This window comes from Puntigrus tetrazona, chromosome 1 (genome assembly GCF_018831695.1).
Source record: "Puntigrus tetrazona isolate hp1 chromosome 1, ASM1883169v1, whole genome shotgun sequence".
NCBI classification, from domain to species: domain Eukaryota; kingdom Metazoa; phylum Chordata; class Actinopteri; order Cypriniformes; family Cyprinidae; genus Puntigrus; species Puntigrus tetrazona.
In genome coordinates, this window is record NC_056699.1 from 13,189,837 (window position 1) to 13,216,922 (window position 27,086).

Sequence of the window (27,086 nt, forward strand, 5' to 3'; positions counted from 1 at the left end):
AGAGACGCATAAATTCGAAAAAGGGCACTGAACTTGGTTTACAGTAAATATCAGAGATGACGCGCCTCTGAATTAGCCTGTGCAACTGTGTGAGTTAGCTGCATATGTAGGCTATGTTAATAATCTCGGATAGATAGATAGATAGATAGATAGATAGATAGATAGATAGATAGATAGATAGATAGATAGATAGATAGATAGATAGATAGATAGATAGATAGATAGATAGATATAGTTAGTGTTATACTGTAATATAGTGAACTGATTTTGTGATTTGATTTTAAATGTTTTAAAGTCTCTTATGCTCACCAAGACTAGCCATATTCATTTAATTAGAAATGCAGTAAGTCTACAAATAGTACTAATATTGTGATATAGTATTAATATTTCAAATAGAATATTTTAAATTGTTAATTTACTTTCACTTTTTACCAATGTAATACATATTTGCTAAATAAAACACACACACACGCAGTGCAATAAAACATTTTAAATGCAGCAGATAGAATGATTTCTAAGGAATCGTGTGACACTGAAGTAAAAATTGAGACATCACGGGAATAAATTACTTTTTAAAATATACTATTAAAGAAAATATTGAATACTGAAAGCCGAACAGTTGAAAACAGTGTAATATTATTTCACATTATTAGTGTTTTATGTATTTTTGAGCACATAGACAACCTCGGAGAGCTTCATTAAAACATTCCAAATTTGTAATGTTTTCAAATTTAGTATCAATCATATATAATAGTATTATATATCAAAAAGAGTCAATACAGTACAACAAAGCCGGAGTCATGCTAATCCACTAGAGGCGCTGCAGTATTTTTGCTTCTCCTCCGAGAGTTGCTCGTCTGGTTTTCTTCTTTGCTTCCTCCAACTTGTAAACAGTGTATCTACCTTCGGCGTCCTGTGAACGGGTCACAGCAGAATGCCAAAGAAAAAGAAAAACGGCCTGAGTCCCTCCCGAGGCCCGTCGCATGCGGCCGAATACGGGAGCGGATCCGAGGGTCGAGCGCACGGGGCACACGGACCTCCCGAGACCCGGCCGGACTCATCATGTGATAACTTCAGGTCCGCGCAGTCCAGGAGAGGTCAGCTGGAAACTCAAAGCAGAGACGAAATCATCCAGAGCATGCAGGAGATGTTTTCACATCTGGATCCAGAAGTCATTTACATGGTGCTCTCAGAAGCAGATTTTAAAGGTAAGAGCAAATCGTCGCTGGCTGTGAGTTTAGCAGGTGTCTTTATTTTAGACAGCACGCAATCCTATGAGATACAGAATCAGTGAATGTGTTTAGAGATCTTTTGTTACTACCGCTTGTAGGAAAGCCTATCCGAAGCTGGTAGATTTATTTTGGAGCATGGTAGCTGGTTTCTGTGTAGTCTTCACTTGGTGCAAGATGGTCACAAGCTGCCTGACCAACCACTATATCCCTAAGCCACTATATCCCAAAGCCAGCTTTCCCGTCTTCACCTGGTATGGCCAACTGGCAGCAGGTTTGTTAATGGTCAGAGGCGGTCAGAGATGGTTAAAGATCAGCTAGGCCACCTTGAAACCAGCTACATATACCAAAGCACCACCTTCACCTAGATTCACTTAGCTACTTGATATCAACAATGATAAAAGACATGACATACTGGGGTAATTAAGATTTTCAAATGTTGAAGACACATGTTCACCAAGTTTCCATTTATTTGATCATAAATACATTGCAAACAATAATAGTGTGTGTATCTTAACTGTCAGATTCTTCAGAAATCATTCTGATATGCTGATTTGATTCAAAATGATCAATTATTATTGGTGCTCAATTATTAATTATGGTTCTTTTTATGTAGTTTATGCAGCTTAATAGTTTTTTTTGTTGTTGTTTAAACTGTAGTAAATAGTTAAATTTTCTAATGAAAGAATTTGACAAGGAAATCTTTTTTTTTTTACCATCACAGACATTTTCTACAGACAGTATTCTCAGAACCAAAAACTATCCTAACCATTCATAATAAGAAGAAATATTGCTATTTTTTTTGAGCACCAAATCAGCAGAGTTTCTGAAGCAATGGCTGTCAAAAAATTAACCATTGTCGTCACAAGAATAAATTAAATTGAAAGCTTTTTTTAAAATTGTATTTAATAATACAAGATATACAATTAATAATACAAAAAATAATATTTCACAATTTCCTTAAATATTGCGCATACACTGTTTTAAAATATTCAAGTTTTTCTTGTTCGTCTCTGCTTTAGTGGACAATGCGATGGATTCCCTTTTGGAGCTGTCAGATGCTGCTGAGGTCGTAGCTCCACCCCCTCCTCCTGTCTCAGGCTTTGAGCAGGCAGCTGCTCTCCTGGGAACAAACGCCTCTCAAGCAGATCCCCTCAGTGGAACGGCGCAGAGCTTCACTTTTTCAAACCAGCCTGCATCTCAAGCAGAGCTCAGTCCCACTGAAACATGCCTGACAGAAGAATTTGATGCTCTCATAGATGAGGAACTTCAAACACTGACGTCACAGCAGACAAAAACGAGCTCGCATCCTCTGATGTCCTCCATACCACTGTCTTCTCTGCCCCCTCCTTCTCAGTCCATCTCTCTTTCCTCGATGCCCTTTACAACCCAGACTCAGCTTCCAGCTCCCACGACTTTACCTGAGCAGGATGAGCAGGCCTCATACTCTGACCCTGGGCTCAGCGAGGCCCGTGGCGGTAGTTCACCAGTGAATGATTTAAGTTTTTGTGGGGTTCATATCCCTGAGACCAACACCTTATCTCTTGACTTTAGTCACCTAACGCTGGAGGCCAGCTCTGCTGAACCACGGCCATCAGCCTTCCAGGTTTATCGTAGACCTGATCAGCTCCGTAACCATACAGCGGCAATGCAGCATCAAGAAGCACTCCGCACTCCTGCCATGTTCTGGAACACTCAGGCTAGTGAGTTTCATCCTCGCTCTGTGGGGCCAACCTTCATCACACCTGTCATTCCTAACCCCACTGCTTGGAGCACTAACCCCATCCCTGCTGCACAGTGGTTGGCTCATGGACCTATCAGACAAGCGCCTCTGAAACCTTCTGCGACTGTACCGGAGTCGTGGACTCTGCCATCCAGGAACAGACTCAAATTGGAAGGGCAGTTGTTGGTGTTACTTAGAGGAGCTCCTGGATCGGGCAAAACCACCCTCGCCAAGTAAGCAAGAAGACAGATGTGTGTTATTTTACTGGAAAAAGTAGGAATAGCATAAAGGAAACCACTTCAAGTTGTGGAAGGAGAGAGCATAATGTGCTTTTCTTTTAACAACGTGGTCCATGAGGGCAGATAAAAACACTCCATTATATATAGGAAATAGGAAAGTTATAATAACTTTCTGAGCATGGAGTTTTGGTTATTAAGATCAATTTAGATGGTGCTAAAAGAATTATATGGACTTTGTAGAGATTTGTGGGTAGGAAATATGCAATGTGGCTGTGTTTAATTTTCTCATTTTTATAATTGTTAAAGCTTTTTCACGGTACATATGCAAAAACAGGTTTGCAAGATAAACCAGGTTGTTTTAGTGTATTCTTCGGTTTCAGTGTATTTTTTAAGATATCAGATGATATCTTGAAAAGAAAACAACTATAAACAGAACATTTTCATTTAACTTAATGGAAAAAGCTTGTTTTATTTAGATTTTTGTTTGCATGCATTCAGACTGTGAAAGCAGTAATACATGACAAGTATCAAAGTATTCTCAAATGAATACCAGCGCACATGTTGCAATTAGATTTTGAAATGAACTGCGCTGGAAGATAGCCATGCTCAATGCAGATGTGGTATAGTGCCGTATGTTTGTAGATAAAGTTTAGTTTTTGTCTCTCTCTGTTGTTCAGTGCTATGTTGGCGCAGAACCCTGGAGGAGTTGTTTTAAGCACTGATGATTATTTTACTCGAAATGGACAGTATTATTTCGAGCCAAATTTACTAGGAGAGGCCCACGAGTGGAATCACCTTAGAGGTGAGTATGTTTAGACTGTTTAGCTCAAGCCAAAGCAAAATGTCAGGTGTGTAAAATTATTTGTAGTTACTGTCCTATGTGTTATACAATTTAACTACCCATTGACTACACAGTCTGATTTTAATGGTGATGTGTGTAGTTTTCTTTTACTTCAAAATTGACTACCGATACCAGTTTAGTACGCAGAAACAAGAAGTCATTTATATGCAAATTACTGTGAAATTGTACACTCTCCAACTTGTCACTGTAAAAACATTGCTTGATTTGTTTGAGAGACTCAACCAACCTGACATGGCAACATTGGCTCACCCAGTTGTGTGAGTTATTGAAGAACTATTTGTTTGGATAAAACAGACAGATTAAGGGTTTTAAAAACAGTCATTTCACTATTCTGATTTGCTGAAATTTATTCACTTTAAATTTTATTTTTTTATAATGTTTCTGCAATTTCTTTGTGGTGATCAACATTTCAGCAAAAGAGGCTTTTGAAAAGGGACAGTCACCCATCATAATAGACAACACCAATATGCAAAGTTGGGAGATGAAACCATATGTTGCCATGGTAAGCAATTTATTTTGAAATGCGTATTATGAAATAGGCTTATAAGTTATTATTTTTCAATATCAGACAACGGCCATATGTTTTGTAATGTGAAAAATCAGCTGTGCTATACACAAATTGCATGTGTGTATATATCATGATACACAATTGTACATTACTGTAGATCTTATTTATTGGTTTAACTTTAGAATAGACCATACAGTACAGTGTTTACAGACATGACCTGCAAACAGACTCGTCCATTGTGCTGATTATCGGCCTATTATTTCTTTCTTTTAGGCACAGAAACACAGATATAAGGTGCTATTTCGTGAGCCAGATACCTGGTGGAAAACTAAACCCAGAGAGCTGGAAAGGTATGATAAACACAAAATCTAGAAAGTGCTGCAACACATTTACGTAATCCATAAACATAACTAATTTAAGAACAGTTACATTTTAACTTTCAAATGTTAACCTTCAAATATGTTGAACTCCCACACAACTCTGAAGCATTGCTTTTAAGTCATTTCATGATCACAAATGTTTTCCAATTTTCCCCTCTTTTATACAGGCGTACAAGACATCAAGTAACAAAGGAGAAGATCCGACGCATATTAGAACGGTATGATCGATTTGTCTCTGTCCAGAGCATCATGAATTCAGAAAGACCGGAACCAGGGCCAAGTGTTGTGGATTCAGTACAAAGAGAGACTGAGCAACCCCAGTAAGCATACGAGTTATATTAATGTTACTTCATGTAATTAAAAAAATTGAGCTATGTCCATACGGCAGCAGAATATGGTTGTGCCAAATAGTACAGGATTGTACTGTGTCACAACTTTAGTAACTATGAAAATACTGACTCTGAAGTCATACGATTTCTTATGTATTTAAGCAATAATTTCTCTCATTCCTTTCAGACAATCTTTACACACTGGTCTCAGTCATCCTGATCTTGTTGGTGACTCTGCGTTGAACAAACTCAACACAAACCTTTCCTCATCTCTGCCTGACGTATCCTCTGTTAACCAGACTTACAGTATCATATCTGCAGGTGAGGTAGCAGGTGAAGTGGGTTCCTACAGTTCCAAGGAATCCGTCTTGTTCAATGAGAATATTTTGGAAGGGTCTGAAACTCCTCAGTCTGATCTTGATACTGAAGGCTTAGTATTAGAGCCAGATGCCTGCCTTGTGGACATGGAAACAGATTTGGGAAACTTGAGTAGCGGGACAACTGGAGAATTTGTAGTGTCAGCACATGAAACATTTCCGGAGCTGCCTGTGGCATTTTCAGAGTCCATTGCTCAGCGTGTGAGGAGGGCCAGAGTAAACGATAGAAGTGCACTAGAAACTAGTGCCATTGATCAGCCTGTGAACTTTGACCTAAGTGCTGACTCTCCAGCTCAAGATAAGGAGGAGGAATGTGAAGACGAGTCTCTTTCTGAAAACAAAGTAGTGCGGCCAGAGCTGTTGGATTTTGTTGGGGACTGGCCACTGGAATCTCAAGGTCAACGTCAAGGAAGACGTCAGATTTCAAAGAATAATACTGTTAAGAACACTGTTTTGGATTCCAGTGTTGTTGAACACAAAGATAGCACTTCTGCTGATGAAGACAAACATTCTGGTACTGATAAGCTGAATACATTTGAATTTCAAAAACTTGTAGATCTACTGCAATGTGGAATAAGCTCCTCTCCAGGTTTTTACCACGGTCCAGCTCCAAGTAAAGAAACTACTTCCACTTCTTTCGTTGGAAAAGAGAGTAACATGAATCTGGAGACTGTGGCTTGGCCTGAGCTTCCTGACTGTGTTATGGAGAGAACATTCTCAGAGTCCAGGGATTACTCAAATTCTTCAAGTCTATCAAAACAGAGAGCAGACCCAACTGACCAGTCTAATCAGATGTCTGCTGAGAAGAACACACAGGATGAGGTTGAGCAGGAGGACAGTGTGTTGTCAGAAGATAAATGCAGATTAAGCCCAAATGTCCAAGAAACTCTGTGTTCAAAGGTTGCTGTAGACTCAGAGAGCAGTCTGGAAAGGAGAAGAGGACTTAGCCGAAGAGTGGGGAAATCTTGTAAACTGGCTCTCACCTTCACCAATCAAAGCCCTTCATCACCTTGCTCACAATCTCCTGTTGTTTCACATCTGCACCCTGATCTTACATCTACAGCGCAACCACCTTCATTGCCTGTGGAGTCATGTTCCAGTGGCTCAACCCAGACACAACCTCAGGACTTTGCCTTTCTTTGGCGAATTGACCAGAAGAAATGTTCTGAATTAGTCTCTGACTTATCTAGTTGTGGTGTGTTTGTTTTGGAGGGAAACTCTTCTCGTTTTACTCCAAAATCAAGTGATCAGGATTCTGCCTGCCAACAGGGAGTGCCATACCGTGTGGTCCATGAGAAGGGTTCTCAGGTAGAAGAGAAAGACTTTAGAGAATCTAACTCTAAAAAACAAAACCTTGAGATTCTGAGCCGCCATTTCAGACGTGTCTCCATTGATATTCTGGAGGACCTTTATGAAAAGTGCCATCAAGATATCGAATGGACAACCAACTTGTTACTAGATTCTGGAGAACGACTGTATAAAGAAGATGATGAGGGAGATGATGAATTGGTTCCTGAGGGAAAGTCTATAGAACAGTCAGAAACTGTGATGGGCTCAGAAAGCACCCGGGCTAGATCTGTATTTTCTGATGACTCTAGCAACAGTTCCAGAAGTATCATCAGTCTGAAGTCCCAAGAAACTAACCTTAGTGATGTTAACCAAGGTGATGATGATTGGAGTCAAGGTCCAAGTTCACAAAGTGAAGCTGAAGGATATGATGAGGCAAGCATGGTTAAGGAGAAATGTGAGCCTAAAACTTCCTTTGGAGCATTAAAACAGCTGACAGAAAGCACTGAAGGGCAACTGGAGATTACGGCAGCTAATGAGCAACAGACAGACAACACGGGTCAGCAATGTCCAGAGCAGGAAGAGGTATTAATACTAGAAGATAAGAAAGTTCAATGCCTGGAGGAAGCATTGAAGGAATGGAGTGAAGAGGAGGGAGGAGAGAAGGAAAAGGATGATGAGGACACAAGAGAAGAGGTAAATGCCATAACACAGTCACTGCTGTGTCAGATTGATGAAATGGAGCGCAAAGAGGAAGAAGAGAGGAAGGAGCAAGAAAGGGAAAGAAAGAGAACAGCACAGGGGGGGAGGGAGCCAAGTTCAATGGATATTCAAACCTTGGAGCTAAAACTTCCAACTGAACTTGCATTGCAGCTCACTGAGCTTTTTGGACCTGTTGGTGTCAGTCCAGGTAATAAAACATCTAATTAATATGTTATTCATATTTGATTGGTTTAATTTTCTTAAAACATAGTTGCTTTCTTGCTGTTTGTAGTCTTGTTTAAACAGGACTGATAAAAACTGCATTAAACTATTGTGTCCTGTGAAGGATAAACCCCATCAAAAAGTAATAGTACAGCTTAAAAATTGTTAAACAGATAAAATGAAACTGATTCTAGTTTTCTTTTTGATTTTAATACAGTAGTGTGAAAAGCTTTTAGTTTGAAATGAGCAACCACATCAATCCTCATTCACACTCAAAAAGTAGGTTTAAAATCCTTTGAACTCCATTTGGTTGCAGGTGCGTTTTCATCAGATGACTGTGCAGTGCACATAGACCTGAACTTGGCCAAACTGCTGCACCAGAAATGGAAGGATACTATTCAAGTGAGTTTAGATATTTATATTTTCTCATGTTTAAAGTATTTAGATATTAACCTACAAAAAACAACCTGGGTTGTTCAATGTGACTGATTCTGAATTTATGTAAAATTTACCTGGTGTCTATTGTCTTTGGCAGGAGAAGCACAGACTGGCAGCTCTGTCCTATCAGCTATTACAAGAGAGTGAGACAGCTTATTCTCTCAATACACACAAAGTTTAAGAGATTGGTCAATTGTATTATTATTGCAAAAAAGTAATTCCACATGTAATTAAATGCATGTAGTTTTTCAATGTAAAACACATGTACACTCTCTATCAAATGATTAATTAAAATGTAAGTACATATTAGTTAATAAAATTAAAAAAAACTATTTTATTTTTAGATTTATATCTAAATATCTAAAATATCTCTTTTCTTCTAATGAACAATATCATTTATATTTTTACAATGTGGCCACTGTAGTGTAAAATTGGTAATATATTTACGCATTTGTTAATGAAAATTAGTTAATAGTTAAAGTGCAATGTTTCTTTAACTGATTGTTAAATGTTGCATTTTTAGAAGCTTTGTTGGAAACCAAGAAGGTCGGAAAGGCCAAAAAAGGGAATAAAGAATTTTTTTATGTTTAAAAACAACATGCTTTTTTTAAAAAAAAAAGTTGAATCTACTTATTTTATCTAATATTGCCATGAAAATAGTGTTGATGCTGGCATGGTGTAAAAAAGTGAATAGATAAATAAATAAATAAATAAATAACAGATCTAATAGTTCTTACCGCAAAAACAAAGGATTTCTCTAATGCATTCAAAAATGTATCCAATTTGTGAAAACTGCTCTATACTGGAAATAATTGTTCTCTGTTTTTGCACTTTGCTCCCCATCTATCTTTGTGTCTCCATGGTATGAAGGTCCTGTCCACTGGGGTGAATTGCAGGGAAGTAAAACCAGACTGAGGGACCAATTAGGTTCGCGTGAAGAAATTCCTTTTATGGATCACTGGAGTGCATCCTGTGCTCCTGTCTCACTAAGGGACATCATGATCGAAGAGCAGGTGATGCAAGACAGCATGGAGAAGGTAATAGTTACACATAGAAAAACAATCACTGCCCAGAACTCCAAAAGAAAGAAGAGAAAATTTGCTATGTTTGGGTTTTAGTCCAGGTCAAGTCGGAGGGACCTGGATAAGAAAGACAGTCTTGACCAAGCTAAAGGAGAACCAGCTGTTTTCCATGTTCCCCACCATAGATCGACATTTCCTCAAGGACATCTTCAGAGATCACAAGTGAGAATATGATACATAGTGGTAGACTATATATGTGTAATGTGAAGAATTGTTGGATAATGTTATTTTCACTTTCTTTCCTCCTTTGCCCCTGGTTTCTTGGTTGAGTCATTTTTTTTTGTTTTGCTTTATGTTTAAAACATGCTCTTATATATTTGAGAATTCTGCAATTGTAGACAATAATGAATTGTGTTTGTTTAGTTACTCTCTGGAGCAGACTGAACAGTTTTGCATACTCTACTTGACGACGGGCCGGTCAGAAACGTAGTGGCACCCGAACCTGCCCCTCAACGTAATGGTGCACACAGAACTCCGAGCAAAGAGCGGGTGAGCTACGTGTAACTGTATAGGATACTGAAATGAAACCAAAGCCCTATGTTGATGCTTTTTTCGTCTCACTCAGAGATGGAAACCGAGAGATGGGGAGGTAGAAGCTGCTCAATTCCAGGATTCGGAGGATCCAGAATATGATGACTTCAAGACAGAGGCAACACTGCAGAGGCGTCAGCAGATAGAGTGTGTTTTAACAAGGCAGCTGAAGCTCATCGACAAGGACGAAAGGACGTGGCTAGTTTCTATGCACAACAGGTTCAAGAGATTAACATTATAATGGGTGCTGAAAAATAGCTAACACAAAACAGGGCAGTGTTTTAAAACAGGGCTTTTGATTTATTAATCATTTATTAGATTAGAACTCTTAATTAAAAAGTTTTCGTTTCCAATTTTGCGTTCATGTTTAGGGTCACATGCATGGGGACAAGATGCGTGAAGCAAATAACCGAGCAGCCATGCAGATATTCCAGAGAGTGAATGCTTCACTTCTGCCTCAGAATATTCTAGATCTCCATGGACTGCATGTGGATGAGGCCATTCATCATCTTGGTCAGGTTCTCGCAGGCAAGAATTTAGGTAAGTGAACCATTAAAATGTTACAGTTTTTCTTTTGTATACCGCAGATGGATTGTGCAGGTTTTGGTGTGTTGGACCAATTTTTTTTATTTCAGAGTCTGGCATTATCTTTTTCCTTTTTCTTCAGAATTCAGCCAGGGTTTGTGTCAGCCTCAGATGTCAATCATTACAGGAAGAGGCAATCGCAGCCAAGGGGAGTGGCGCGCATCAGGCCTGCTGTACTAGACTACCTCAAAAATCATCACTACAGGTATATTGACTGCATCCAGTATTTTTGAAATATTAATTTTATATACAGTGGTGGCCAAACTCAAGGGAACACTAGGTTTTCAGCAGGTAAGAAATGGTGTTGAGTCAGTTATTAGCTTTTAGTAGTTTGTTTTAGCTGCTTTATATGCAAAGGACGGTTATACCAAATGTTCTACCAATTTGCTAAACATAAGCTAATTGATGAATAAAATCAGCTTAAATGAGCATCCTCATTTAACAATTGTTACACAACCATCCAAAACTTAATTTGACAGTACTAATTTGTGGTTCGGTTTCTTGAAGCATCTTGGAGACTTTCTCACAGTTCTTCTGGATTTTGTTTCGTATAATTCCAGGAGACTGGATGATGATGATGATGATGAGATCGGATCTCTGTGTGGAGCGCTGGCTGTTGGCAGACAGAAATCCCACTAGATTATTATAATTAATGGCAAAATGAAAGTTTGAACACGTAAACTTGTATTTCCTGCTGACACACTACAGCAAAAGATAGAAATAACTGACTTTTTGACCGGATAAAACCAATTTTATCCAGTGAAAATATTAGTGTTCTAATAATTTTGGCCACCACTCTATAAATTAAAAAAAAAAAATTAATTAAGGTAAAAACACATGTATATATTTAACCTAAATATTTATTCCGCCATTTTTCCGCCATATTTATAGAAACATTTTAGGGACTTCATTTGTGACATTTTATTTAATTAATTAATTTATTTATTCAAATCTTGAACTACCAATTGTCACTATGTGTACATTTTGTAATTTCATTCTCATAATTTCTTTTTGTCTTTCTCCCAGTTTTTCTGAACCTAAGACTGGATTGGTGTTGGTCACACTTCATAAAGAGCTGCTACAATGAAGCATTTAATTAAGATTTTTCTCTTCCCACTGCCTTAATCCAAAGTGTCTTCTCTGTAGACTAATAGTGCCAGTAATTATAGAACAGTATTTTCATGTTTTTCTGTAATTGGGCACAAATTTATCAAGTCATAAAAAAATGAAGGTACTACATATTTACAGTGTTTTATATGGCATTGACCTGTACATACATATTATTCTTTATTGAATGTTTTTTGATGCTTCCTTATGAGGCCATTAAGGTATCCTACTGATCCTACTTCCTAACTGTAATCACTACAATTTTTACGTAATTCTGTTTTTCTGTTTTTTGGCCTTTTGTAACTATATAATATAATATTTATATATATAAGTCACACATTTTTCATAACCAGCCATTACAGGAGAAAAAGTGGGTTGCAATTCAGGTACTTGTTTGATATGATGTTTGATATTTCATTTTATTTTTATTGTACATTGATTTGATCCATACTTTTGGTTTATTAGTCTAACGTCAGTTTTATAAGAATAAGGATGTTGGGAATGGGGATGTCATAATATGGCTTCTCTTCAGTTTTGGTATAAATAGAAATACTTTAATGAGTTTCTGGAAATATAAATGCCGATCCTCAGTCAGCTTTGCATTTTAGTTTGTTTGTGAGCAGCTTGGCCAGATCCTACATCAGAATCGAACATTTTATGTCGCTGAGCTTTGGTTTTAGCTCGGCTTTGGTTTTTATATTTCCAGTTGAAAATGTTGATACCACACATATTTTTAAGACATCTTAATGCTGCTATGCAAATCACAATGTGTGTAAGAATTCGTTCTGAAAAAGTATTTTTGTGAAATTGTATATTTTGAACCTCAAAAGATTTTATATGTAAAATTTTATTTTATTTTTGTTAGAAATTATGGTTGGGGGTGAAAAAAAAAACTGAAGAGAAAGAATAAAGTCTTAACATGTACAAGATTTGATTCTTTTGGTGAAATTAAAATGTTAAGTAATTAGCGCAGCTTTAGGGTTAGCGCGTAGCATGTGCCTGGAGCTCAAAATCACAGCTGAACATTTTCTGTATCCTCGTGTTTCTTGCTCTGCATTTCCTCTTTAATCAGTAGAAGCCGTTGGTGGGGGAAAATATAACTCAGCATGTTGAGCTCTTAGTAGCTGACGTTTGTTTCAATTAGTAAAGGTCAGATTCCTCCATGATGAAAGTGGCAGCTGTTGAAGTGAGTGCAGTGCACTTTCTCTCCATCAGATGGCGACAATGTCGACTCACCAAATTACTGAAACGAAATATAAGGCTTTACTAAACAACGTGTTTGCTGTATTGATTAGACATTTTCAATGCTCTTCAAATTATCATTGGAAATTTGAATAGTTCGACTTGCTGCCTTTTTGTTTGTTTATAAGTGGTAAACACGCATTCGAAGTCCAAGACGAAACTATCTTGAAATACGTGCTGTTTTATAACCTAAACAAGTACTCTGGTGTTGTAATTATTACCATACCGTCTTGACAGTCCTCTCTAAAATGTGGCTGCTCAGTGAAAATTATTTAAACTGGGATTAAATTTTATTTTATTTTTACTAAAATGACTACTACGCAGAGAGCAATGTGTTTTCAGAGACCCTAAACAAAGAACAAAGAGTAAATCTCATTGGGACATGTGTCTTCTGTTTCTTTGCCGCACTGCCTGAATTAGTTGCATGTATGAGTTCTAGACTGCAGAAGAAGCGAGGATCAACACTGTAGATGTGCTTAGAACGTCACAGCGGAAGCTTAGTAGAGATTTGATGTACGATTTTACAGAGAAAAAAGCCCAGCCTCGCATCTCATTTCCCTCTACTAGAGGATGTAATATATGCTCTGGCTGTGAAGGCATGTTTTCTCTCTGTGCTTAAGAGTATTTGAATTTCCTGAGTTTAACAGCTGAACTTCGGAGAAATATGCAGCTTTGGACTGAGCTCTGATCCTCTCTGAAAGCTTAATTAAATGACACAGTATTACAAGTTAAACTGAGCTTTACGTGAACTTGCCAATCTCACAGTTGAAAAGATCAAAGAGGTAAGTTGCTTTTTTCTTTGTAATACGTGTATTATCCATATTATTCTTTAGTTTTAAACTGTGAATCCATTTTGTAAATGTATTTAATTTCATAAATTGATCAGCAATCCAAGCCTGGTGTTTATAGTGTTCTTAACCAGTTTCAATTTTTTTTTTTTAAATGTTAATTAACATTTGAAATACAACATTTGTTTTGTCTTAAAAAAAAATTAATTATAATATTCTTGTTCCTGGTTTAATATAATGTACATAACAAGGGGCTTCAGTAAATAAATTGCTAGATAGTTTACCAAAATGATCAGTTTACTAATTATGTTTTGATTAACAAAAATCTAAATTAAAAAAAAGTATAATCTTTACTTTTATCATACCTTAACAGTGCCTAGAGCCTGACAACAGTGTGTTTGCTCCATCCCCGAACATATTGTAATCTTCTAGATTTTTTTTCCAATACTCTGTATTTCTTTTTTTAAGAAACACATAAGACTTTAAAAATCCTGATGCGTTTCATCTCTCGATTAAACAATGATTGTAGTAATTTTTTTCTATATTGGCACATAAATGTATCTGAACCTTAGGGACTATTAAATACTTACCAGATTATGCTTATTCTTCAGAGTAGTCTGTCTGATAATATCAAAAAAGTGTTTTCAGACAGAATATATTACAAAAAGCTGTCCTTTTGTGGTATTAACTGGAGACGCTGTTTGAATCATCAGTGCACTTTCCTCACATGACAGCCATGAACAGGCCTAGGAAGTAAGCCATTGCAATTTCCGAGAATCGTCTATAAAGTTGTGTTGTGTCAAAATGTCCTTAAAAGCACTTGGACATAGATTTATTAAATAAACAAATATGCTGCGGTATTGTGTTAAACAGCATTTTTGGAACACTCTTTCTTAAATTTGACTTCAGTCGATAGCGGGGCCGTTGTCAACACGAAGCGTCCCAGGCCTCTTAATGAGAGAGGTCTACTGTGCCCAGCGGGATACTGTACTATATTTCACAGCATAGGAAAAATGAGCAGAATGTGAAAAGTTGAAGGATTTTTGCATGATGTTGTAGTATTTTTATTTGAAAGGTAAATGAGAATGAGAAAATGACCACATTTTCACGTCATTTCAATCTTGTGTGACTTTCTTTTTCTCTGTGGAACTCAAAGTAATGTATTTTTAACATGGTCGCCGTTAAAACAGCATCTGACTCTGTAGACTAGCTGTACGGCAAGTAAATGAGACATTTCAGAACTGTTCCTTTTATGTTCCACGTAAGTAAATGATCATTTCTTTAAATATAAGACAAATTAGATTACTTATAAATCTATTTTATAGTTACATATAAAAATCGAATTGTACTGAAAACATTTCTTGGTGTTTTGGGATTGCATGATAGTAATTGTGTTTCTTTGTTCTTCCAATTGATCAGGAGTCAAGGAGAGTACAGCGAAAGATACGGCTGAGTGACTTCTCACTTCTGGATTTCTGTCTTCAATATCTCTAATGGTACATAATGAGTTTCTAAACCTTTCACCGGAATACAGAGCCACGTCACAAGACGAAGAGCCTGAAGAAGACCTCAGAATGCTGTTTTACTTGCAGGGGTTTTGCTCTTAGTTCTGCACACCTTGAATTACGACGATGGCCTCATCATCTGTTGGACGCCGCTCATATATTTTTTAGAAGCATTAGACTGTACTTTATAATAACTACAACACCAGAGACGGAAGAATGAATGGGTTGGCAGAGACCTCAGTGAAATGCGTACTGGTCGGAGACTGTGCAGTGGGTAAAACTGCGCTTCTTGTACGATTCACTTCTGAAACGTTCCCGGACAGCTACAGACCGACTGTGTACGAGAACACTGGCGTCGACGTTTTCATGGATGGAATCCAGATCAGCTTGGGATTGTGGGATACGGCAGGACATGATACGTTCCGCCAAATCCGGCCCATGTCCTATCAGCAGGCCGACGTGGTTTTGCTGTGTTACTCTGTGGCGAATCCAAATTCGTTAAACAATTTGCGGCAAAAATGGATCGCTGAAGTGAGGGAATTTCTCCCGAAAGTACCTGTGCTGGTCGTCGCCACACAGACGGACCATCGCGAAATGGGCCCTTATCGTGCTAACTGCACCACGGCCTCCGAGGGCAAGCAGGTGGCACAGGAGATCCGTGCCAAGGGATATCTGGAATGCTCTGCTCTCAGCAATCGTGGCGTGCAACAGGTTTTTCGAGTGTGCCGTTCGGACGGCTGTTAATCGGGCACGAAAGCGGAGGAGGAGACTGATGGACCTTAACCCTGTAAAATCTCCTGATGATTTTAAGAGAGGATGGTGTTAATTCTCATCACTAAGACAGAATTGTTTCTCTCACGAAACCAAGTATTTGAAGCCTCAACAAAGACTTCTCAACACTGATGTCTAAAAATGGTTTACTTAACTGTTATACTGTCTGCTAGTTCTGACTATGTATTAGACACGTTACAGACATTGATCAGGTATTTATTCGGTCCCGCTTTATCCCCTTAGCATTTCTGGAAAATGTAAACTAAGCACAAAATGCGCCACGGGTGGTGTGTTGGAACGCTAACAGGTTATATTAGCTGAGCTTAACTACTATGTACTTGTAAATGAATCATTTGATGCAGTGCACTTATTGTGTACGTGCATGTTTTTAAAAATACCTGCATGTGATTACACCTGTAATTAATTTCTGTATAATTACACTGTTACGCTGTCCATCCCTTACACCTTAACCCACCCTTAACCTTAACCACACCACCGAACCTGTCACTAAGCTTACCTGCATCTCACCTCAATAACAGCAAGTGTTTTACAATACGATATAAACACGATACTTATTTTAATGTAAGTACATAGTAGTTAGGACCGCCTATTATAAACTGGGGCCATTTATTCATTAAACAGCCGAGTCCGTGTTCATTTTATGATTTTATAATTATCGATTGCAGGATTTTACAAGTCAAACATATCTTTCAAAAGACTTGTATCTTTTGTTGCACTGCTACATGTGTTGCAAAATGTACATTTTTAGATCGTAGTTCTTCAAGTTAAAGTTTTAAATTTCATTCTTATGAATCAAAAAGACTCTGAAAACACTCTCGGTCTGCTGGTTCCTCTCCTACAGCTGTGTTCATGTAAAATAAGAATCCGCACCATAATGTCACACTGAGATCACCTTCTTAACGACGATTAAATCACGTTGGTTAAGTATTGCTGACAACGCTTTTTGTGATATGTTGTTTATGGCGCTTAAAGCTAAAATGAGGATTTCAGTTATGAAGTGCTTATTCTTAAGAAATGATTTCATAGTCTTATGAAGTCTCTTAAATAGTTGTTTTAATAAAAAGAGTAGCTGTCACTTGGCTAATGTATCTGTGTGGTTTGTCTTGTACAGTGAACCGTGGAATATGTGTTTACGTTCTGACTGAACGCCATGCCATGCGTTTAGCAAAAATAAAAATGACCTTGAAAAGGTGGTTATCATACTTATTAATGGCAAGAATTCCTCAATATTAAAATATCCTTCAAAAACGTACATTTAAATCTTTTAGACTTATTTTTATTAGGACAAAAATCTCTCTATATAAAAAAATAGTGATTTAAAAAAATTGTAAAACAAATTCTAATAAATTAAATGATGTGAAAAATATTATTGTTTGGAATGTTTATTAATGAGTTAAATTAATTTGTTTAGCTTTTTTTACACAAAATTGTGTTGAAATTTTCTGCGGCGGCATGGCTCCCTTCCGGAGGCCCTTGGGGGTCCCCATACCTCATTGTGAATACGCCTTGAGAAGTTTGCAACATTAGAATAAGGATACCCTTATTTACTATTACCTACGACTTTTTCCTCAACAAGTTCATAATTTGCTGCTTATTTATTAATAATTAGTAAAGTAGTTGTTAGTTGTTTAGTTATTGAGGTAGGATTAGGGATGTAGAATAAGACATTAATATGAGTTTAATTACTAATAATAAATCACTAATATTCAAGTAATATGCTAGAATATTAAATGGCTAGAGACCCTTTAATAAAGTGTTTCCAAACTGTTTTACTAGGTAGTATTTATATTTGTTGTTTGACAAAGATGCATTATACCTTTTAAATACTTTTAAAACACAAGTAAACTGGTCGTCCGTTATAAATTAGTTACAGACTTCAAAAACATTAATGACAAAATATCTGCACAGAAAAATAACCAAGCCATTTCTTACCTCAACAGTTATAACAACTGTGAATGATTTCTTCTGTTGTTATGCAATAAACATCTAAATCTGGCATCTTACAAGATAGCCTTGACAGATAATTCAAGTGTTTTAAGTTTGAAGTGTTTTTTCACGCCAGATAAAATATGTAATACATTATATCCTGCATAATGTCTTATCCATTGCGACTTTACACCTGTACGTGCAAGACATAAAGCGATAATGTTATTTATATCCATTATGAAACACACTATTCTGAGCGCCCAGGTTTGGCTGTCAGTGTGAGTATGAGGGTTAAGTGTGTGCTGAAGTCTGGTGAAAATGAATACGAAGAAAACAGAGACAGAGCTCACCATGTTCGAACTGACTTCTAGTTAAGCTTCAACAGCACTTAACAACACTGTACAAACTTTCTTGATTATAATTGTATATTTTACATCAGATATTTGCAGTGTATCACAGCAGACTCACAATTTGCTTGTCCAGCAAAACTGATAGAGCCTTGTTTGAGAACAGTATACAACACGCGGGTCATGTGAATAAGGCTTGATGCATAGAAGAGATCTTAGGAAAATGCACCGAATACGATTATTTATTACATTCCCATCGAGTCTCTTATATTTTGAGGCTTTGTGCTATTTTGCTAGACAGCAGAATGTTTTATAAAATTGTGATTAAATTAACACACAGGCAAGATGTAAAAACAAAGGAGATGCATGCTACTACTCGCACTGCATAAAAGAAAGAGTCGACAGAGGAAAAGAAGAAGAAGACAGAGCAACAGAAAGAAGGAGTATATGTTATGTGGTTTATGGAGACGATCTAGGCCTGTGCTTTTGGAGAACTAAAGAGTTCAGAGCCTGCAACCACATCCCAGCAGGAGAACGTCTCTCTCTGAACTCACTGAAACCACGTTGTGCTTCGTGGCTCCTTAGAAAAACGCAACTGCAGTGCGAAATGTAAATACCTTCAATGATCTTTTCAAAATGTTTTTTAAGTCAAAGTACTCCTGTGCCATCAGAAATATTTTATATTTTTATAAAATATGTTTAATAAACCTTTGCTGCTCCTGCGATGAATGAACAAATGAATGGTGGCATTAGGTAATACAATCAACAGGATTGTACTCAAACTGCAATATCTATATATTTATACATAAAAAAAAAAGAAAAGAAGAAAGACACTAGGGTCCAGTGTTATATTGAACGTCAATAACTTTAACTGCACAGACAAAAACATTTGAGACATTTCACAAAGTATTGTTTATATATATATATATATATATATATATATATATATATATATATATATATATATATATATATATATATATATATATGCGCTTAAGCTTAAGCCAATTTAATGAGTGCTATGGTCTGCACAACACACTATGAATTCACGCACACATAAACATATTCGTTCTACGCGACCCACCACACATTCTGTTCTTTTTTTTACAACAGGAAACACCTGCACTGTTCTCTTACCACATGAGCGCTCAGATACACATACACATACAATCCACCCAACGCATCAAAGCCTTGCACAATCACCTATTTATTGACAGTTAAGCCAAAATTTAAGAGATTGTGCATTACCAGATAAGTTACTTATGCATTTAAGCTCCAGCTGCTGTTAAAATAAAATAAAAAAACAAGCATTGGCAACAGGTAGACATATGAAATATCATCAAATAAACCTATAGGGTTTTCCATACTTTGCTTTGTCTGGCCAGTAGTGAGTCAGAGAGGAAGGATTGTGTAGGACAGGGAAGATACCCCTGAAAATGATACTGAGAGAATCACCCTAATTTCAGAAAACACAACGAAGAATACACATCATGAGTCATTTTGAGTCATCATGACAATTTATTGTGTCATTTTTTTTCTACACATACCTGATCTGCTGCAGTGTAAGATGAACAGGTAAGAAAGAACAATGGAGGGAAAAAAATACAGTTATTTAAAACTGCTTTCTTTTTTAGTGAAATCCATGCAATTATCCCTGAGAATGATTGTCTGTACAGAAGCATTATGGGAAAGGTAGTTCTGCAGTGTAATATGTCGAAGTGCACTACAGGATATGAAACTCTCCTACGCCTGAGAAAGAAAGAGAAAGATAGAAAGACGCCTCAAGAAGAACCACTTCCTGTCTTGTTCCTGTCATCATTTCAGACCCGACAGTCATTGAGTGTATATGTTGTTGTATTCCTGTGTAGGTGTTGGGAAATATGAGGGGGCTGTCTGACAAAATCTAAAGAGATTCAGTTACAAACAGCACCTCAATGGTGCCTAGAAATCTGTTACTGAAGTAAATGAAAATTATAGGTTAAACATATAACTCGCTGATAATTTATTTTATTTATACTTATATCATAAGTATAACTCACTGATTTTACACATGGGACAAAACATATCCCAAGTATATGAAATGAAAATAAGACATGCATACACATGCATTTGTTTACCTGATAAAATAATTATTTGATGCATACATTTAGCAGTATTAACAAAGTCTGAATACATGTGGCACCGTAGTATTAGTTTAACATTTACCTTTTATTTCTGTTCATCAGCCATTGAAAAAAAGAATATACCCCACCAGTTACTACCAGGAACTACATTACTTGTTCGCGCTCTTGAATGAAATAGAAAGTTGATATGTGATGCAAATGCAAAGAAAAGGTGGTTCAAAATTATATTTTTAATTTCCATGTCTACAGAAATGTCTAGAATTTATACCTTAAAAAACACGTTACCTGTTAATCTCTGCTGTATCGAAATTCAGTGTGTGCATGTGTCAGAGACAGACCTCTCTTCCTTTAAAATTCATTGTGTGTAACACTCAAACCACATGACCTGTCTGCACTACGCTCATGTCAGATCGCCTCTCACTGCGACGAACAGGACAAATACGTTCAGTCACACACAATCCTTCACAAGTCTGCAAAAGATAGCACGTAAGATGTTTTTTTGAAATAACAGAAGATCTCCAATATTATAAACACACATTCTTCTTGCGCAGATAAGTATCTCCACGGTGAAAAGAAGTGTGTGTACGTGTGTTAGTGTGCATGCTATGTGATACCTCGGCTCTTGTTCCAGAGAAACAGTAAGAATGACATTCAGGCCTTCGGTGTTGTACCTGGCACACCACCACTCTCAGCGTTCAGACCGCTATGGGACTTTCTGCAACGTCTCTGTCCTCCTCGCCAGCAAATAACATATGACCATTGATGGCAAATGAGAAGCAACAGCAAATAATAACTGGCAGATTTAATTTTATTTTTTTTGCCATTCTGAAAAATGAAGATCGTATTTCTTGTGGTTCACATTAGCATGTTGCTACATGGTAAGTCCATGCTCTTTAATGCTGATACTGACATAAGATAAATCATTTTCTTAATCAGTATTTTGTCTTGTTTTTCAGTAAAAGATACCTGAACATTCTTAAAACAATTTTTATTTATTTGATAAGCAGTATTGATTCAGATAACAATAGTTATTGAACTAAATCTCATTAAGAAATAGTATTTCTTGTTTTATAATGTATGTATTAACTATTATATATGTACTATTTATCTATATTCAGTGTATGTGATGGGGTAACTGTGGTAATTATTGCTGTGTTGTATTTATGTTATTTATGTCAGTATACTAAAGTATTGTCGTGTTATCTTACATGTCTAAAACAAAATTTTTCTTTTTTTTTGTTTTGTTACTCTTTATTGGTGGCTTACAAAAAATCAATGATAAAGAATGGCATCATATTATTACAAATTATTACTAATATATATATATATATATATATATATATATATATATATATATATATATATATATATATATATATATATATATATATATATATATATATGAAATAGCTAAATAAATATATTCTTCTCTCTAGTTGTTTTTTCTGCTCAGGTCACTTTGCTAAAAATTGCTGAATGACCTAATGGACGACTATTCTAATGCTTTACTGGCCCGTGGAAGACACAGACAAAGCCCTTAACGTCACTCTACAGATCACACTCTCACAGATTAAAGATATGGTGAGCACTAAACACACACACACACACACACACACACACACACACAGTCTATGGAATACTGACATTAAATCCTATTTTACAGTTTTAATCAATAACAGAACCGCATGGGTTTACAGCTACATGTATCAGATCTGCTGCAGAAACAGTGGGTTTGAAATCACTTCCGTTGGTTCGGAGATCAAGGCATACTGTATATCACACCAGCTAAACACCCACACACTGTCAACTGTCCCTTGATGTGGCATGGTGTTTGTATGTTCTGATCATCCTTTGGGCGACTTAATGCTGAAAACCGCAAAGATTGCACATTGCCCCAAACTTTTAACTTCTAAAAATATACGACTAGTTCAAATTCATACTTCTGCTAACCTACTTATTTTGAACAGTTGGCCGGTGTAGTAAGAGAGAATTTGTGAATGGTTCCTAGCCAATTTCAAAGCATTTTTATTCTTAAAAAAGTTTTTTTATGTAGATTTTAAGTTGGACATCAAGTGGTGAACCACCACAATGACCTACTTAATTGTGAGCAATTTATTTATTTAATAAGATCATACAGTTCCTTAGGAATGGTCAACAGTAGGAAAAAAATTATAATAATTATGCAATTGCAGAATTACCAACCAATAAAAATCACCCCACTGGATTAATAGCTGTGGTCTTCACTATTGTTGCAGTTATTATGGATAACTCTAGGTGTCAGTACATATCAAATGTTTATTGTGTGTATCCTCTTCTCATCAACTCACTGTATCCTGTGACACTGTAAACATTATATGCATGTATGTATAGTGTGAGCTGTGTGACTAATGTATAATAGTTTCTAGCAAGTGTGCCACTGCAGATCATGTTTTATCCTCACTTTGAAGTGTGTAACAGTAAGTGATCAAGTAACCTACAAAAGTGTTGGATAATAAGATGTGTAGTTTTTTTCTCCAGTAGATTATTTATTAATTTATTTGTGTAATGTAATGCCTTTTGCATGATTTCAGAATGGTTTAATCTTGCGCAACCTTTGCTTTATTGAAAGTATTAACACCTATTTGCACTAAATAGTTCGCATGATCAGTGTTACAAACCTGTTCATTTGATTTGACAGCGATATGAGCGATATGAATTTTTGATGACAAAAATTAAGTTTTAGTGAACGACTTATTTAAATGCTATAATTCAGTAGTATGGTATTACATTTAGAGTCAGTGGATGATAATTATATAAGACTCTTGTAATCGTTGTTATGTGTGTTCCAGAAAGAGATAATGAATTTCTCATTCAAGAAGCACTGAATTTCTGCCCTGATCAAACTCAATCAAATATTAATTTACTGAACCTGAGGAGTACTTTTAACCAATGAGATGTGATATGTAGAAGGCATTAAGTGCAACCTAAGGGTTCAGACTTTCTTTCCTTTCATTCTTCATTGTTGTGAGAAAGTGTTCCATGTACAACAACAGGGTTTTATCTTGCAGTGCAAGACCCTGTGTGACTGAATACTTGGTCTTAACATACAATGTAACTCACACTGTTACCTCAAAGAAAAATAGATCTCTAACCTCGTCACATCTGAACATATTCACAGTAAACAAATAGGATTTCAAGCTCCAAAAGGACATACGGTGGCTTAAAATAAATACATACAACTCTATCTTCTATGATCACTATGTGTGATAAATAGATTTAGGTGGTTATTCACAAATCAACTAATTGATTGTATATATACAGAGCCTAAATTGCTTTGTGTTTGACTCTTTGTGCTAGGATGAAAGGAACCAGGTGTTGACCACATACCTGTGGGTGCGTCAGATCTGGCATGATGCTTATCTGCACTGGGATAAAGATGAGTACGATGGACTTGAGGTCATTAGAATACCCAGCAATCTTATTTGGAGACCAGACATCGTTCTGTATAACAAGTAAATACATGTCACATACACACATTATCTTGAATAAAACACACTTAATACAGTCAAAAGGCTCAATGAATACATAAAAGACTGAATTATTGACCTCTATATTTGTTTTTAATTCAGTGCGGATGAGGAGGACTCTTCCGGACCCCCAGACACGAATGTGGTGTTGAGGTATAATGGTGAGATCACTTGGGACTCCCCTGCCATCACTAAGAGTTCCTGTAAGGTGGATGTCTCTTATTTCCCCTTTGATAGCCAGGAGTGCAACCTTACCTTTGGCTCCTGGACCTACAATGGCAACCAGGTATATGCACTTGATAGGTGTACATACTTAGCAAGTACAATAGTAAGCATGCATACTTGTGATAAATTATTCCAATACGTTGCTTTGGATAACAGCTTTTGAGTCACATTATATTAGGTTGCCTTAACTAGTGTGTATACATGTAAATGTATGTGTATGTTTTAACAGTGTACTTATATTTTTAAAAAAACCTGCAATTACAGAATACATCCCTTAAGCCTACCCATAATACCAAACCTGTTTTTAATCTTAAAAGTATCCCAACTCAGTAGCAGCAAAAGTATTTTGCAATTCAATGTAAGCACAATAAGTACATCATACTTATATTTATAATGTAGTTAAGATCACATATTGCTTGTACATGTAGTCCCCTAATGAAAAGGGGTATTTGTAACACATTTGCTTATTTATTTTCATTTTAATTTCAGGTACACGTAGGCCCAATATTGAATTCAAAATATCCATAAGGATAATTCACTCAAAAATGTTTAATTCTTCCTCATTTACTCACCCTCTACTTCTTCAGCTATTTAACACAATACAAGCTAATTTGAATAATGATTATAACCAAGTGGTTGGCGGTGGTCACTGACTAACACAGTATGGAAAAAATACCATGGAAAACAATGGCTAATATCAGCTGTTTGTTTACCAGTATTCTTTAAATCTGTGGTTCTGATACATGTAGCTGTAGACATCCTCAAAATGTCCACAGACTATGACAGGAATATATAAAAAGACACAGTAAGAAGGAAAATTACAAGCTGTAGTTTGACTAGAACCTTTATTCAGTATAAAATGTATACGACCATCTTGTTGTGCAGTCAGCTTCATGCATGGGAACCTAATTTCTGTTCATAAAAAACATAAGCCAAAATGAATGGAACTTTTAAAGAAGCAATCATTATTTATGTAAACGAACAATGTAAATGAACTGTTATATAGAGTTGTGAACTGTGAATTGTACTCAACTAAAAATCGAATCACTGTAACCCTAGGTGGATATCAGCATGGGCATGGAGAGTGGTGACCTTTCAGACTTTGTAGAAAATGTGGAATGGGAGTGTCACGGCATGCCAGCTGTTAAGAACGTCATAATATATGGCTGCTGCTCTGACCCATACCCTGATATAACGTACACAGTCCTGCTCAAGCGGCGTTCATCCTTCTACATCTTCAACCTTCTTCTGCCGTGTTTCCTCATCTCTTTCCTGGCTCCACTGGGCTTCTACCTGCCTGCTGATTCTGGGGAGAAGGTCTCACTTGGGGTGACAGTTCTGCTGGCTCTGACTGTATTTCAGTTGATGGTGGCCGAGAGTATGCCACCTTCAGAAAGTGTTCCCCTGATTGGTGAGTTTACAATAGAGCAGAATTTAGAAATATGTGGGAATATTATTTATTTCCTTTCTGGCCAAAGAATGTTGTCAGTTCTGTTAAAATGCTAAATGTGGTTCTGTTTATACTTTACAACCATATGCTGTAAAGTCAAAGCCAAAAGTCATGGCTCAATTGGCCCCCTAGTGGAAATTGCGATTAACTAGCAGTTTGTGAAGTGAAGTAAAAGCAGAGTACATATTACCCATCACAGTCTCAGTATGCCTGTAGCTGGGTGATATAGACAACAAGTAAAAAATACTATATTGTCAACAATGACCATGATAACGGCCTCTACTTCAATCAACCAATAAATTATCACTGAATTATTGTCACCAATTGTCACTAAATGATCACAAATAAAAATATTATCATCATTGATATGTTCAAATGTCACATAAAGAAATTTTTTCACAGCCTCTTTGTTATGTGTCCCTTGTTTGCCTTTCCTATAGGAAAATACTACATTGCAACAATGACCATGATAACGGCCTCTACTTCATTGACTATCTTTATCATGAATATACACTTCTGTGGAGCAGAAGCCAAACCTGTGCCCCACTGGGCCAAAGTCCTGATAATAGACTACATGTCGAAGATCTTCTTTGTGTATGAGGTGGGAGAACTGTACAACACCTGAAAGTGACCGAGGCACATTATTCTCGGAAGACCCACTGGCTAGCCTTGAGAGAGATGGGTATTTTGACAAAGGGTTTTATGGCGACCATGATGACAGAAACGCAATCAGTTTAATGGGTACAATCACAGAGACCACCGGCATGGGAATGGGTACCATCACAACAGCAGAGACTATCGACAACAGAGGCATAACCAGCAAAGAAGGACACGCTCGTCTTCCAACTCGCCTATTCGACAGAATGCCCATCATCAAAATACACACATTACATTGGCCGAGATGGAAGTGAAAAGCTTCCATTGACAAGCCAGGAGAAACTCAAAGACAGCGAACTCTCCATTCCAGAAAAACTTACTGGATACACCTACGATCATGGCAATGGTTATCTAAATGGAGTTGGGTATCTCCACGATAATAGCTACAGCAAAACCTTTGGAGCAGATAGTTATAATAAGCCCACCACTGGCAAAGGATGTGTATGTGTCTGTGGCCAACATCAGAAAGTGGTGCGAAACATTGAGTACATAGCTAACTGTTTCAGAGAGCAGAGGGCACACCAGGCCAAAGGGGCTGAGTGGAAGAAGGTTGCCAAGGTGATGGACAGGTTCTTCATGTGGGTGTTTTTCATCATGGTCTTCCTCATGAGTATCCTTGTCATGGCCAAGGCAACCTAGACCGTTTACACCATAAAGATGTAATCAACTGATATTTCATATTGGCTAACACTATGTGTCAAAAGACCAGTTAGTTACTGATAAATTTTTTCATCTTGTATTTGTTGGCAAATGCGCTAATGTTCTACATTCAACTTAATATGTAGGTTACTGCAAGAGAATTAGTTGTTTGAATGTCTCATTTTCTTTATTGTTGGTTTCATTCTTTACATTCAAGAAGATTCTCTGGTTGTAACAGTTAAAGAAACAGCATTAATATTTTAGGTGTAGACGTGTTCCCACATG

The 27,086-nt window shown here is 36.8% G+C and overlaps 3 protein-coding genes across 3 annotated transcripts; all 3 read left to right on the forward strand.

Annotated features, from left to right (window-relative positions):
- Window positions 1-828: 828 nt before the first annotated feature.
- Window positions 829-11,700, forward strand: n4bp2 (NEDD4 binding protein 2). Its single transcript, XM_043243467.1, is given in 20 exon segments — window positions 829-1,208; window positions 2,252-3,185; window positions 3,869-3,993; window positions 4,467-4,555; window positions 4,835-4,911; window positions 5,109-5,261; window positions 5,458-7,844; window positions 8,175-8,260; window positions 8,394-8,439; window positions 9,167-9,333; window positions 9,415-9,453; window positions 9,455-9,540; window positions 9,742-9,767; window positions 9,770-9,867; window positions 9,944-10,057; window positions 10,060-10,128; window positions 10,281-10,449; window positions 10,577-10,639; window positions 10,642-10,699; window positions 11,521-11,700. Coding segments are annotated over 20 exon segments (5,121 nt in total). The 5' UTR covers window positions 829-934; the 3' UTR covers window positions 11,582-11,700.
- A 1,522-nt stretch (window positions 11,701-13,222) lies between these two features.
- On the forward strand, window positions 13,223-15,880 carry rhoh (ras homolog family member H). The gene is made up of 2 exons (XM_043244055.1): window positions 13,223-13,625; window positions 15,051-15,880. The coding sequence occupies exon 2, from the start codon at window positions 15,353-15,355 to the stop codon at window positions 15,878-15,880; it is 528 nt and encodes a 175-aa protein (XP_043099990.1). The 5' UTR covers window positions 13,223-13,625; window positions 15,051-15,352.
- A 4,877-nt stretch (window positions 15,881-20,757) lies between these two features.
- On the forward strand, window positions 20,758-26,860 carry chrna9a (cholinergic receptor, nicotinic, alpha 9a). Its single transcript, XM_043243708.1, is given in 11 exon segments — window positions 20,758-21,202; window positions 21,761-21,776; window positions 21,778-21,835; window positions 21,837-21,905; window positions 23,661-23,815; window positions 23,933-24,116; window positions 25,115-25,466; window positions 25,946-26,111; window positions 26,113-26,225; window positions 26,228-26,377; window positions 26,380-26,860. Coding segments are annotated over 11 exon segments (1,731 nt in total). The 5' UTR covers window positions 20,758-21,156; the 3' UTR covers window positions 26,802-26,860.
- The last annotated feature ends 226 nt before the right edge of the window (window positions 26,861-27,086 follow it).

Excerpts from the sequence above, each read along its gene's own strand:
- rhoh (XM_043244055.1), top strand. The coding sequence starts at position 15,353 with ATGAATGGGTTGGCAGAGACCTCAGTGAAATGCGTACTGGTCGGAGAC.